Genomic DNA, 13,540 nt, shown 5'->3' on the forward strand with positions numbered 1-13,540 from the left:
CAAAATAAGGTTTTGGATAATGGATGCCCAGGATTAAATTTAGGTGCTGAGCTTAAATAAAACTCGAAAGTTCTCATTTCCTATCAAGAGTTTTATGTTGGGGAAAAAAAATTGGACTCTAATCCTCCTAAAATGTGATAAGGCTCATATTTGAATTGTGCTTCAAGCTATTGAATTGTAATTATGTCTGATATAGATAAACTTCCTTTTAGTTAGTTCAAACCAAATATAATCATGGGCCTTTGCTCACAGTGGGTTCTGATTTAGTATACATTTTCTAACTTGACCTATGTACTAATATTTACCATGAAATTATTCTCTGGCCTTGTTCTGCATTTGGACGTTTTCCTACAACTCCCAAGTTGCTATAAAGGGACATCACAATGACAAATGGCAAACATTTATCTTATGCCGAAGGACCACTGATATTTACAAGATTTCTGTTGTTCCACATTGAGGCTTCTACATTTCCCTTCCCTCAATCGTGTGTTTTCAGTACAATTGGACCCAGTTAGCTTTGTCCTTCTGCTTTCTATAGTCCTTGGAATGTTGTGCAATGTTTTGGATAATTGACTTGCCAAGTAGTTGTTCTTATCTGTTTTTGAAACAGCCCCACCAGAATGGGAACAAAAAATCCAAAATACTTACCTGTCTATCTATGACAGTTTGTTTTGGGAATGCAAAGCTAGTGGAAAGCCAAATCCTTGGTACACTTGGTTAAAGAATGGTGAACGCCTCACTCCAGAGGTAAGCAACTATGTTGATATTAAAATTTCACCTATCTCCTAGGGAAATTTTTTTACTACCAGTAACAGCTAATGTTTGTGGGATGCTTAGTAGGTGCTAGGAAAGGCAGTATACTCCTCACATACACTAATTTATATAGTACTTAAATAAGCTCAAAGTAGCTATTAATATTATCCCCATTTTTCAAATGAAAAAATTAAGGGTAGAGAGGACAACTTGCATAAGGTCACACACTACTCAGTGATAGATCCATATTCAAATATCATCATCACCATCACCGTCTTAATTAACATCCACTAAACTGTTGTATGAGCCTGGTCCTATGTAAATATTTTTCCATGCGTTTTTTTTGTATCCTCATGACAATTTTATGAGAGAGATGCTAGTATTATTTCTTCCATAGATGAAGAAAATTGGTTTCAGACAGGTTAGGTCACTTGTCCAAAGTCACACAGTAGCTAGTAAATATTAGAATTTGTTTTAAACATAATCTGATTATGGAATCCAAGCTCTTAAACATTAACCACTATCTGGCTTTTACAAAAACTAATGACTCTAAACCCATAGGATGTGGAGAACTGAGGCAATTATCCACATTTTTCAATTTGGAGCATACTTTATTGTACAGTATACTGAAAATGAGACAAAATTGGCTTTCCCCCCCCATCACATTATCCAAATAATTGTGTTAATTCTCCCTTTTACTTTGCACTTGTAGGCACAGCTTGGGCCACAAAGAACATCTAGTGTTTAGAAGATGAAAATAATGCTCTTATTTGTTTTGGTTTTAGTGAAATTTTCTTCCTGAATGCCTTTTTGCATAGAACATTTTCTGTTTCTTCCAGCCTACTTTCATTATCTTTAAAGGATGGTAATAGGTATACTGAAATATTTTTTTTAAAATTATATTTGCTCTATTAAGCTATTTCATTATGTGCACTCAAAATTGTATTTCTCTACTCCAAATGGGACTCTGTAACAGATTTGGCTGTTTCAGCATACTATGGTAGGCTTCAGAAAAGGAGAATTTAGCTCCTCCAATTAGAACTACCAAGCCATCACATTTCAGGTCTTTGGGAGACCTTATGATGGAAAGCCAAGGATATTTCTAATCATTATATTCATGTCTAACATTATTATTAGCCCTATTTCCTGAAATAATTGGAAGGCTAGAATCATCCAAATTATTTTATATACCATATAACAGAGTTAACATACATTCTATGCAGACAATGCCAATTTTCAAAGAAATGAGAGAACGTACAATATACTAACTCCTAAAATTATAGGAAGGATATTTCTTTTTTTAACTTCAAAAAGCTGCTCGGAATCTTGCAGTATATTAAGCTCCATCTTCATAAACATCAGTTCTCATGCACCAAAATATCATATATTGTAGAAATGTACCAATGTTTAATAGTGTATTCTGGTTAAGAGAGTGCCTACATTAACACACTAACATCTTTATGTGGCTTTTCTTTTATTAGGAAAGAATTCAAATAGAAAATGGGACACTTATCATAACTATGCTGAATGTGTCAGATTCTGGTGTCTACCAGTGTGCTGCAGAAAACAAATATCAGATAATTTATGCAAATGCAGAATTGAGAGTATTAGGTAAGTCATTCATTTATAACCGAAAAATTCAAAATGACATTTTAGTGAGCTATGATTATACATAGTATCAACCCAAGTTTTCTGTAAATTAGAGATTGCTTTCCATTGAAATAATGGGAAATGTCTAAATTAACTATAAAAAAAAGGCAGGGTGAAAATCATTATTCTGCTTGAGCAATACATTAGTGCTTCCAGAGAAGTCTGCTGTTGAGTACATCCAAGCCAGAACAAGGGTCCTCCAAAGCTGATCGTAGCACATGTGTTGAGTACAACTCAAAATTATCCTTTAGGAGTGTTTCAACTGCTAACAAACAAAAAATAGGAAAAGAAAATCTCAATTTATAGTGATTTAAGCAGGTATTTATTTTATCTTTTAACAAGAATTTCAGGAGTGGTAACTGAACCACAGCACCATGATTGATAATATTATCCTTTAAATTTTCCCTCATGCTTGTAGCCTTGAGGGAGTGACTGCTCTAGCTACAGGAATAAAATCCATACTTAAGGGAGAAGGAGAGGGAAGGGACAAAAGTGACCAAATATATCCCTCTCATTAGAAAATACAAAATTTCTGTGCATCCTTACAGTAAAATCATTTTATGACAATGGCTAGAACCCTGCCACAAGACCACCCAGACCTCAAGGAAAGCTGGGAAGATGAGTCCTTGTAGTGGAAAATTTGGGATAGAAGCAGTTCAAGAATGATATTCTCAGTGGTGTGTGTTACAACAAACAACCCACCAGTCTCTTTTAGCACAAAGTTTTCTTAATGGTAGGAAGAAATGGAATGAGAGAGGAAGGATCAAGCAAAGAGACAAGGTTTCATAAGCTTATGGACAATGGCCATTGATTTGTTTATTCTTCCAATCACTACTATTTATTGAAAAGTTATTGTGTAGTAAGTAGTAAAGATATAATTATCAATACTTAAGTGATCTTTACTTTCATAGAACCTATAGTTTCACTGAGGAAAAAAAGCTAAATTTTAAAATATGATTATTATGGTGAATAACTGAGAAGGTGTTATCAGACTTCATGACAAGCTGAAAATAACCTAAATTGAAGATGTTCTCTTGAAGCCTGAGATCCGTAGAAAAAGCATGCACAAGTCAGTAAAGAGAAGCAATACTTTAAATGCCCAGAAACAAGAGAGCATGGCATATCTCAAGGAATTTCAGCCCACTTAGACTTCAAGCTAGGAGTGAGGATTGGACACATGGCTTCCCACATTCATGAAGCTGGAAAGACTCAGATACATCCAGGCAGTCTAATAATTTCTCACCCTCATGAATTGGTATTTGTTCAACATTTATTGAGTGGGGACAAAGTTGAAACTGACATTTAAAAAAAAAAATCTGCTCAGCTTGCCTGCTTCTACCGAAGGCAGAGTATTTCCATTTAGCTGGTTAATGGCTTGCCTGAATAAATCTGACAAAGTGATAGAGTATTTCTGCTTTATTTCAGTGATATTTTATATTTCCCATTTAGGATCATTACCTTGACTGGAAGAGATTTAATGATTTCCCTAATCAGGGTTAAAATCTCTTCTTCTCTCTCTTATGGGACAACCTTCACCCTCTTTGTTGTAAACACGATTTAGAATGTGGCTCTTTGTAACTTGGTTCTTCCCCTGCCCTGATTGCCCTTTGTTATTTCAATGACTAGAACCAAAACAAAAATAAATTACATTTATTGAACACATACTTTGTGCCAGGCACTATGCTAGAGTTCTTTACAGATGTTATCTCATTTAATCTCCTCAGTAAATTTCTGAAGTAATTATCTGTTGTCATCTTCATTTTTCAAATGAAAATAGAACTCCAAGATGCTAAATTGGTAACTTGTCCCAGAACAACCTGAGCAGAATAGCTTGAAAAAAGCTCTGCATGTTAACCTTAAATCCTGTCTCGTATACTACACCATCAGGTTACCACGTGTTAATTAAGTGACTAACTTAACAATTTGGTTTTAATTTTGTTTTTAGCCTCAGCTCCTGATTTCTCTAAGAATCCTCTTAAAAAAACTTCAGTTGTGCAAGTTGGTGGGGATATCACTATCGAATGCAAACCAACTGCTTTTCCTAGGGCAGCTATCTCCTGGAAAAGAGGAATGGAGAGGCTAAGACAGAGCAAAAGGTAAATAGATCTCTTTTGTTTCATATTTTGAGATATTTTGCCGTATAACGTCTTCCAAATCTAAGTCTTCTAAATCCTCTCCCTTAGGGTAAGCTTACAACTGGGTACCCACAGATACCAAACATTTTCACATGGCAGCAAAAACTAAAGAATCTTACAAACTTAAGACCTATTTGTATAATTTTGCTGCAACATATTTAGTGCATGCACTTGTAATAGACATATTTTAAAAAATCCTTTAAGACCTTTTTTTCTATATTCAGCTTGCAGCTTCTTCCTGACCCAGCCTGCTGAGAAATCAGTGAGAAGAGCATTACATAAAAGAGAAAGACACTTATACTCACACACCTGGTGTTGTGGTTTTTAAATAGTCACACAGGTGTTCGCCCCATGACAAAATGAATTCTCCACATGAAAAAAAAAAATGTAGAGAGGTTCCTGTAGAGAAAGAAAAGAGGTTTCCTTCTGTTCTAGATGTGATTGAGAAATCCTGGATCAGCACTGGCATGTTTTCTATGAGAGTTTAGACAGAGCAAAACAGGTGTTTTTCTCTACTTAGAATAAATTTTGCTGCATTGTACTATAGAACCTTGTATACCTAGGGACGACTAGGCAATATGTGTGGCTCTATTGGAATGACCCGTGCGTGTTACCGTGTGACCAGATGTGCAGTGGAATACTACCCTGCATGAGCCACTGTGCTGAATATAGGAAAATGTTTCAGTGAGCTCTTTGTCAGATCATATGTGTCATTAATTCATATGCGTAGCCTACTAGTCCAGTAACATAAATGAACAAGACAGGCCATGCAAAAAAAAGGACAGGGACACCTGGGTGGCTTAGTCAGTTAAGTGTCCGACTTCAGCTCAGGTCATGATATCATGGTTTGTGGGTTCAAGCCCCATGTCAGGCTCTGTGCTGGCAGCTCAGAGTCTGGAGCCTGATTCAGATTCTGTGTCTTCCTCTCTCTCTGCCCCTCCTCTGCTGGCACTCTGTCTCTCTCTTTCTCTCAAAAAATAAACATTAAAAAACGTTTATAAGAAAAGAAAAAGGACAGCTGAAGCATGATGTATGATAAGATATGGAGATATGGTGGTTGCCAGAGTATGAGACAGGTCTGGAGAGTGAATTCTACACCAAAACTAGATAGTCACTCCAAGTTTAGGTAGACATTTTTTTGTGGGAAGATAGAACTTGAGACAGGGTTGTAGAACTTCAAACATTTCCAGAAAAGCTAGAAATCTGGGTTTTGGCATTGAATCTTCTGAGCCAGTAAAAATGTCATGGGCTGGAGGCAGGGATGCCATTTTTATTTCTGATCTAGGACTGCCTTTGTAGTCAAGAGAGAGAGAAAAGGGGGTTAAAACAAACAAGAAGAGCAGATGGTATAGAGTGCTATCAGGGCTATATCTGGAGCCTTGAAGACGCTCTCCTGACATGACAAGATAGACAAGATAAAGACCTTTCTAGGGCACTCCCATTCCTTGCTGTCCCCTGTCTCCAGTGGTCTCTATAGCCCTACACTGAAGCTTTTCCCAGGACAGGGATTTTGTCAAATCTGTCTGTGCATGCCCTGTGCCTTTGGTATAGAACCTAAACTCAATAAATATCTGTGGAATGAATGAATGTGTCAAAAAGGATGAATATATAAGACGTCACTAGCTTTAGAGAAAAGCTCTTCTGGACAAGATGCCTTGCGACATAAGAGCAGAAGCTTCAAAGCCAAGGGGAAAAGATTGATGAAGGGGAAATCTGTTTCCCTAGCCCTGACTGGGCTCCTTCCTCTGTGTAGACTGCCTAGGAGATCACTGCAGGTATTCTCAACAGCTTTGGATGTGGATTCCTTTTAAATGATTCCTTTTTGATTCCTAAAACCTAATTGAGGTTCGAAGACACTGCTGTAGAATTAGAAGACTCAAGAGATACCAAAGTATCCAATGCAGCACTTTGTACTGAGAGTTGGGACAAATCGATTACTTCATTTCCTAAAGTGACTCAAAGTCCTCACATAAGGAGCAGGAATGAGTGTTGTTTACTTTCTATAAACGTTAAACACTTAAACACCATGTATGTGGGGAGGAGAAAGAGAAGGAAGAATATTTGAATACAGTAAGGAAATAAATAAATAAATAAATAAATAAATAAATAAATAAAGTAAGGAAATGAGAGGTTTGAGGGAAACTGCTTTGAAATGACTTTTCAGGTTTATGTTTTGTTTTGTCCCATCTAGAATGAATTTGGGACCTTTTCATCTTTTGAATAATCACTAAGAGCATATCAGAATAAGCATTGTCTCACTATAATTAATTTTTTTAATGTTTATATTTATTTTTGAGACAGAGCAAGACAGAGCATTGAGTGACAGGGGAGCGGGAGGGTGCAGAGAGAGGGAGATATGGAATCTGAAGTAGGCCCCAGGCTCTGAGCTGTTAGCATAGAGCCCAACTTGGGGCTCAAACTCTCAACCACAAGATCATGACCTGAGATGAAGTCAGACGCTCATACGACTGAGCCACCCAGGCACCCCGTGTCTCACTATAATTAAAGGAGTGATCTGTGTGATTTCTATTCACAGATGCTTCTTCTCTAATTTCGTTCTCTCATTGCTATAGGACTTCATTACAGGTTTCAATAAAAGAAAAGAAACAAAAAGAATTTTCTCCTGAGCACACGTCTTGAAAAATTGAAAAAAATAAATAAATATGAGCCGCAGAAGTACGTAGTAATTACAGAGGTGTATCTCTGCCAGTTCTAGATTACCTTAAGCAGTAATTTGCAAAGGTCATACAGCCATCCGTGAGACTTTGTGTCTCTGCATGATCCCTGTCCTGTCCCTACTTCTATTGCCTTCTGACCTGACTGGTTTCATTGAGTGCATGGCTTCATGCTGCTTTTTGGGAAATACTGCATCTGTGTTTCTATTTGTGTTGACTTAATGGGTTTTTTCTAGTCTCATCATGGGGATTTCCAAAGAAGTTGAAGGTAAAAATTAGAGAAGGAAGGAACAAACGAAGGAAGGAAGGAGAGTAGGAAGGAGTTTTACAGAGCTAGATCCTAAATTCAAAGACAGAAACACTGAATCCCAGTGTACATTTCGAAATGCCATGCCAGACTGCTTATTTCACTTCAGTAGAAACATAAATATAATTCCTACCCTTTCATACCTCTGTTAAAACATGACACAGCTGTACACATAGAAAGGTTTAAAAAGCCACATATGGACAACAACTTAAATGTTTACAATGATCCCAAGTAGGAATAGTTTTTAGTTCTTGACCTGTGTGGGAAAATGCACATTTTTACTTTCTGTTATAAAACTTGTATACGGAGCTGTCTCCTTTGAAATTTCATTGTCACTAACTCTTGCTTCCAGTAAAGTGTAACTGCCTAGAGATGGTTGAAAGGACTCTAAAGAAGCCTATTCAAAGTAATCTTACTGTATTGCCTACTTATAAAAAAATGGTGGCAATATATATATTTTGACACTTTCCTCTACTCTTACATGAAATGAGACAGCATACATCACCTATATAGTAAATGATAAAGCTTAGACTCTATGCCAAGTTGCCCATCTCTTTTTCCAGGTCTATTCCACTCAACAGGTAACAGAGAGCATACTTGATTCTTCATTTTTGGAATGGCTGTTATTACATGATTTAACCTACTTTCACGTGTTGGTAATTCAGATCAAGCAAGAATTCTAAATATAATTAATATGTTTCTTATTGGCCTGTGTGCTTCAGTTGAAGTCTTGACTCTTTTATGATTTCTGTCTTTATAAGTACTTGTATTCATGGCAGACTGTCCAAGTAGAAAAGTTTTCCTACATCTGAAAATAGATAGATGGCATTACAGTCCACAGGCTTCCTGGTTTCCTGCTGGGAATGTATGGTCTTAAGACATTTACTTCATTCTTTTTGGAGCTACAAGTCATTTAGCAATAACACCTAAACTGAACAGAAGCAGAGGTACGTTCCTGTGGTGAAAACGGGCATGTGTTGCAAAGAATCCTGCATTGGGAATTAGAAAATGGGGATTTTGGGATGCTTGGGTGGCTCCGTCGGTTGGGTGACTGCATTCACTCAGGTCATGATCTCACAGATTGTGAGTTCGAGCCCCGTGTTGGGCTCTGTACTGACAGCTCAGAGCCTGGAGCCTGCTTTGAATTCTGTGTCTCCCTCTCTCTTTGCCCCTCTCCCACTCATTCTCTCTCCTTCAAAAATAAACATTAAAAACTTAAAAATAACAACAACAACAAAAAGAAAACGGGGATTTTGGTCCCAGTTCTGTCACTGATGAGTGGCCTGACCTTGTATACAACCACTAGCATATTCTCTCTCTCTCGCTCTCTTTTTTTCCTTTGAGGTGACTGTTCTCTGGATTTATTTAAGGTGAAATACAATCAAAACAACTTTAAGAAACATTAAACCCTATACCCATGTAGTGACTGCCAGAATAGGGTTTATATATTAGAAATAGAAATAGAAATCAATGCAAAACATTAGTGTGCCAGGTTAAAATTGCAGCTGCTATCATACTTATAATTTTCTATGTATTGCGCTGGTTTCCTCAGGTGGCCAAGCGATTGAGCCAGACATGGTGATTGCTTTAAATTGTTCAAAACAGCTAAAATGATCTCATTGGGTGGATTCAGAGGTTAGAGAGCCCTAGCAGCCACACTGTAGCACCACAGCGTGGTGAGAACCACTGTTTCCTTCACCATTATATGCCCAGCACCCAGCTCAAACCTGGGACATAATAGACGTTCAATAAATATTTTCTGTGTTGCTAAATCAATGAAAGGTAACATTTACTTTGGGTTGTTCATATCTGCCTGACTTAAGACATTTTGCATTTAAACCAAAAACGTACTTAATAATTAATAGGCCCATGATGTGTTCATTCAGTCTGTAAATATTTAATGAGCACCTATTTTGTTCCAAACACTGGACTAGGTGTGGTGGGTAAAATGTTAAGCGAGTCAAATATGTGACACATAATATCCTTTCGTAAGAAAGTGTTTGTCTTTGAAGTTATTGGGAGTCAGAGGGTCTGGGTTCAAGTCCCAACCCTACCCCTCATGTAGTTGATAACTTCTAGCAAGTCGTTTAACTTCACTAGTTCTCACTTAGAGAAAATAGTACATGTCTCTCCCACATGGTTCTATGAGACTCAGTTGGTGGTATCTGTGGAAAGGCTGGGTGATCTCTATACTCTACTGCTATCGGGTGCATTTATTGCTGTTATCTTAATCTTCATGCAAATCCCAGTTACACATTCTTACCTCTACCAGCCAGGGTAAAACCCACAAAGGTATCTCTGCAAGGCATTCTGAGGCAACTGAGGGAATCAATTTCACATCGGCTAAGTTTGATTAATCGCTTCTTTTTTTTTCCTCATGGATCCACTTAGCAAGTGAACTGACAGAAATCAAAGGCCTAGATTTATTTATCTCCTTGTGCTCAGCGACTGCTGGCTATCTGCTCAGGGATCACCTCGTAAATTTAATAGGAAATGTTAACCTGCTGGACAGACAGCTCAAAGTTGTCCTCTGACAGGCAGCATTAAATACAGTGCCTAAACCACCTGGGATTTGGTCAGAGTGTGCATAAAATCTCTGAACAATAAAAATAAAGAGATAGAATGTTTTTCCCATTATTGAAATATAATTGAATTAATAAATAATCCACCACATTTCTTCATTCTTCTAAAAAACAAAAGGAAAGGAAAGAAAAATACACATTTCTCTCTCATTTCCTAAGATAAAATAAAATAAAGCAAAAGAAAACAAAATAAAATCCTGTTATATAGCAGACAAATGGTCATTAATAATGAAAATAACCATTTTAAACACTTTCTATAAGTCAGGCAGTATATCAGATACATTATATATCTTAAAATTAAAGTACACTTTTTTCATATGCAGATACATTCCTGAGGAACAAAGTTGTCACATAGTTACATATGGTTACTTTTCTACTACCTTTACCCTGGTAATCTCAAAGAGCTGAATAAAAAGATACTTGGAGTTTCACTGACTATCAAACTGAAAAGTAGAGGTTCTAGCCCTTGGCAGTTGGTCTTAGAATGTGATTATATTTCCCAGACTTGATATCAGAGGACTGGTGAACTCCTAGAACCAATTTTATTACCTCTATCCACTTGGGGTTGGAAAGGGGGGGGGGGCAGAGAGAGAGGGAGAGAGAGAGAGAGAGAGAGAGAGAGAAGGAGGGAGGGAGAGTTACAAACAGACCTTCTCACATCCATGAATTTCGTGTGCTTTATTCTCTAATACTGATACTCTGAAACCCTGTGTGGCCCTGGGCCCTTGACACAGTACATATACCTTTTGGGAATATATGAATCCCTTAGGTAGCATTGAATCTAGTAATGGAGCTTATTCAGTATTTTTGCCTTCGAGCCCCAAACCTGGCAGGCCCACTTCCAACTGCATAGCGCTCCAACGCCCTGAGCTCTCCCTCTTAACACAGTAGTCCTTTGTGAGGAAGTGCTGGGTGGAGGAAGGGGGGTAAGTCAAAAATGGCAGTGAATGAGTAGGAAAGAGGAAGTAGAGATGAGTGAGTAGGAGATGAAGAGAAAGAAGGTAAGAGAAACAGGGTATTCTCTGTGCCAAGATAGAATCAGTGGTTCTTGAGCAAATAGTGTCATCTTTCTTCTCTTCATGAGCAAAAAGAGTACCCTTGGGAGGATCTACTTGAAAGCCCTTACTTAGCGTATTGACACAGAAGATGAACAGAATAAAAATTAGTTTGTCTTCATTCCACTCTTTGCTAAACTAGCTATACAGAGTAGTTCCTTTGGTTACATAGGCCATTGCCCAACATTTTGCCACCATTCTGCTTTTCCTGGGAGCCTTTTTACAACCATCTCACCTTTTGGGTTATCACCTAATGGGGGTCTGTCCGCCTGGATGCAAGAGAGCCAGTGATATGATGCCTCCTTCCTGTTTGACCCTTCTCTATGTATCTTTCAATGTCTCCTTTCTCTATCACCACTTTACCTTATTCCTTTACATTTATCCTCAAGTGCTCAACCTTCATAAAATATCCCCTCCACACAAGTCTATTCAGTGCAACTTTAACAAGAATTTTGTCACCAGCACACAGGCTTCTCTAGCTCTTCCTCCTCCTTGCAAAGCTTCGTAATGGAACAAGCAAATAAACCTAATTTTATTTCGTATCACCAACTACTTAATGTAATAGTGCTTAGTACATCAGGTAGCATGAGTATCAAATAGGCAAATGAACCATATGTTCCCATGTTTAAGGAAGAATGACAGTCTGCATAATGCCAGGCTTATTACAATCTCCCTTCTGTGCTGCTTCTATGTAATAAAATTTTAAATTGTTCCTACTCAACTCCTGAGAGCCTTGTTAAGGTGAGCCTTTCCAAGGGAATACATGCTAAAGATGTCAAGAGCCATCTGATACTCTTGCCTCTGTCACGCAAAGATTTAACAAGCTGAAATCCTGTGCGCCCCTGTCAGTCTTGCCCTCATTTTTTTCCTCTTGCATCCAATCCTTCTTTCTTTATCCCCACTGGCCTCTACCGGTCTGGTGCACTGACCCTTCAGCAGAGTGCATGTGAAACCACCTGCCTGCCATGGTCAGAGAAAGCTCTGGTTCATTAAAGATGTAAAGCCTGCCTTTAAACTCAGCCTGCCCAGCTGAGTGTGTGCTGTTTTACACCACTGCCTTGGGTTAGACTCTTACTGGTCTGGTTCCCTATTTAAAATGTTTTAATGATGGGTAACACCATCCTGTAGCTTTAAACCAAGGGAAAATATGACCAAGCAAAATAGTTCCCCAAATAAATAGCACCTTATATTCTTGTACCGTACCTTATGTCGAAAAATATATAAGATTCATTGTAGAGTTTGAATTTGTAGTCTGTATCATTAGGCTTCAAACTTGATCATGTATAAGAACCTTGTGAAAAATGCAGATCCCAGAGCCGTGTCCAAGATTTTCAGTCAGTGGGTATGAAGCGGGGCTGAGGAATCTGCATTTTTATTGTAAGTTCACCCCCTCTGCTCTGAGGAGAAGCTGAGACTTTTGAACACCCCTTAGAGAAACACTGGTTTGATGCAAACATACTGCTTGAAAAATAGAAACTTCATTGTATCTCCTTTCCCCCCAGAACTTTGCTTCCTATTTAAAGTGCTTGATTCTTTGTCTTATCTCCCTGCCAAGGAGATAGAAGTCCTTAGTTCAGTTACTGTTTGGAAACATGAATACAATTGGCCATGGAATGGTATCCACTTACTTTAGTGCGTGCTTCTAATTTCTGAGTGACATTTATATCCTCCAAAATTTACATAAATATTCAGCAGCAATAATTTTATAGGAAGAAAAGGTCAGTTATTAGTGCAATTTACACAAATGACCTTTTGTTCTTAGTTTGACGTTTGTGGAAAGAAGTGATTACTTGATGTGCTTAAAATACAATGCTACTTACTTAGAAATGAAATGGTTGCTCTACAGGTATTTGTTACACCCACACCTTTTCATCCATGCTGGTGGACATCTAGAACGTAAATCAATAGAAATAAATGGGATGGATAGAATTGCTGTCTTGTAGAAATTATGATCCAGTTGAAGAAATAAAAGCCCAACCAACTGTGTGAAAGTCAGTCTTGTTAATATCTTCACAATGAAGAGTGAGGCTTGTCAGAGCATTTTTTTTTTTTTTAGTCACTGGCTATTATTTCCCATTTTCCTTTATCTTTTTTTCTTTTTTTCCCATAGTAGAATTGGGTTTTTTGTTGTTGTTGTTGTTGTTGTTGTTTTGTTTTGTTTTGTTTTTGGCAGGGCAGGTGTTCTTGTTTTGTTTCCAAAGGAAGCTAATGCTAGAGCCCATTTCATAAAACAGCTAATAGTGAACCAATCTGACTAATGTCCGAGAGGGAGACCCAGAGCCCCTCTCAATGCCCCGCCCACTTTCCCTCAGCCATAAGCTGCCTTCCTTCCAGCAGCCTGTAGTGTGCCCTGAGAAGCCCCTATATTTCCTGAGAGCACAGT

At 37.9% G+C, this 13,540-nt stretch overlaps 1 protein-coding gene across 1 annotated transcript in view; it reads left to right on the forward strand.

Annotated features, from left to right (window-relative positions):
- CNTN6 (contactin 6) overlaps positions 1-13,540 on the forward strand; it is a 168,072-nt gene that overhangs the window by 89,526 nt on the left and 65,006 nt on the right. The window contains 3 exon segments of the mRNA XM_007076625.3: positions 611-747; positions 2,235-2,364; positions 4,349-4,499. Coding sequence (XP_007076687.3) covers positions 611-747; positions 2,235-2,364; positions 4,349-4,499 — 418 coding nt within the window.

Source organism: Panthera tigris, chromosome A2 (genome assembly GCF_018350195.1).
Source record: "Panthera tigris isolate Pti1 chromosome A2, P.tigris_Pti1_mat1.1, whole genome shotgun sequence".
In the NCBI taxonomy this organism is placed as follows: Eukaryota; Metazoa; Chordata; class Mammalia; order Carnivora; family Felidae; genus Panthera; species Panthera tigris.